Raw genomic sequence first — 1,992 nt, forward strand, 5'->3', positions numbered from 1 at the left:
AGCTCTTGAGTAAGATTAGACATATCTGTTTATTTGCAGATCATCTTGCACGCCTATGTGGAATCAAAGGCAATATGGTCTTATCAGAGAGGAAAGAAAATAGATACAGCAATAGCTTTTCATTCAGCTCATGAATGTAACTGCTGCAATATGCCCCAAGTAATGAAGTGGCCCGGCCATCAAAATATTTCATATTATCGCAATGGTGACTTCACACTAAGCTCGGAGAAAATGACAGTTCAACAAGCATGGCATTGCCTCAAATTTTCCACTAACTGCTCAGTGTGGCTGTTATTTGTTGGAATTCATAAAACAGAAACTGATAAACGAAGAGAGAGAGAGAGAGAGAGAGAGAGAGAGAGGAACAAAAGTGGCATAATCCACGGAAATGTGTATTAACATATAGGCTTAATGTTTATTAACATATACTTATATAACATATGTATTTTTACTATTGCATTTTTACTATTAAATAATAATAATAATAATAATAATAATAAATTTTAATCCAATAGGCTACTTCCGACAAATAAAACTGCGTATTATTTCTTATAATTACAAACTAGTTTTAATCTCTAAACAGTCGGTAACCTAGCCACACAAGCACATTGAATGACACCCACAAATCCGAAATACACACACTCAGACTCACAAGCTCTTACAAATAAGTGTTCCGGCCTAAATCCTGCTGCAGAGCCCGTTGTTCCTTTATGTGCTAACCGGAAACAAAAGCACAGGCACTACTAGATAGATGACTAGTGACATTAATAGCTCAGTGGAGACTAATAGAGACAAGAGGAGTTAAACTAACTCGTGAGATCGCAATTATTAGGTGTATGTGCAACGTGTATTTTTGTGGATTTATACACGGAGCATCAAATTTAACATGTCAAAGCTTTTACATTGTTAAAACGAAGAAAATCAAATCTAACCACAGCGCACGTAAATATGAGAAAACAATTCGATCTCAACACACTCATTCTCCTGCAGCCCTCTTTGACCATCTGCGATCCGAACGAAACAAAGAGACACGTAATTGCAAAATAATGACTTATACTGAAATTTACACCGTAGACATATATTTAATTTACTTTAACAAATGTGTTTCATAGTAAACTAAGTATCTACACGCGTTTCTCATATCATTTTTGAATGAAACATTCAGCAAATTTCATTAAAGGCTACTATTTTAAATTTAGTCACAGACTAAGCTAAGTCAAGCACCATCACATTAACACACACATATTAGCTACACGAATAGTTATCGCTATGGAACACTTGGTTAAAATGGTTTGTGCCTTATCGTCAGGCTATCTCAAGGCCTACAAATTAACCCGATCTCTCTCACAGCAAGCAAGGGTAGACTTTACGAGCGGAGAGCTGCTGGTGGAAGCACATACGGTATTTGAGAGGAAATTGCTTACCTTTCTTGATTACAGTTTGGTCTGGGATGTGAATTCCTTGATCTTCAACATGCTGCAAAGATCAAAAAGCATATTAATAATGATCAAAAAGTTACAAAAAAAAACATCGTACTTTTTGCGAACGAAATGAAATGCAATCCAAAAAGAAAATGCACAAACGCTTTAAATAGAATTTGTATGACTACGCACACTATAAACTGCATCTTTATAGAAGTAGGCTACATATCTTTGACCCATATTAATTACGTCTGTAGCCTACTATTTAAAGTATCTAATTAAAATAGCAAATGCTTGAATGATATTGTTTTATATCATAAAATACAATAATAGTAAATATATTTATTTGAATTTTATCTACCCAAAAAAATCAACGAGGCGAACCTATAAAGCATGCAGTTATGGTGGAACAGAGAATTTTGTCCAGACTCGATTCGTCAGATCTCTTCAGCAGGCACAATGCAATCAAATTACTGATGAAAAGGGGAGCAGCCAAAAATCACGTCCAAAAATGGCAGACAATATTAATCAAAAAGCCCAGTACACCATGGGTTACTGGGATGAACAACAG

General features: G+C 35.2%; 1 protein-coding gene across 6 annotated transcripts in view; it reads right to left on the reverse strand.

The window, feature by feature from the left end:
- LOC107671378 (transcription factor AP-2-alpha-like) overlaps window positions 1–1,992 on the reverse strand; it is an 11,806-nt gene that overhangs the window by 4,884 nt on the left and 4,930 nt on the right. For all 6 annotated transcript variants that reach the window (XM_016464287.1, XM_016464291.1, XM_016464288.1 and 3 more), the window contains one exon: window positions 1,425–1,476. In XM_016464287.1, coding sequence (XP_016319773.1) covers window positions 1,425–1,476 — 52 coding nt within the window. The remainder of the gene's footprint in view (window positions 1–1,424; window positions 1,477–1,992) is intronic.

This window comes from Sinocyclocheilus anshuiensis, unplaced genomic scaffold (genome assembly GCF_001515605.1).
Source record: "Sinocyclocheilus anshuiensis isolate Anshui unplaced genomic scaffold, SAMN03320099.WGS_v1.1 scaffold2984, whole genome shotgun sequence".
In the NCBI taxonomy this organism is placed as follows: domain Eukaryota; kingdom Metazoa; phylum Chordata; class Actinopteri; order Cypriniformes; family Cyprinidae; genus Sinocyclocheilus; species Sinocyclocheilus anshuiensis.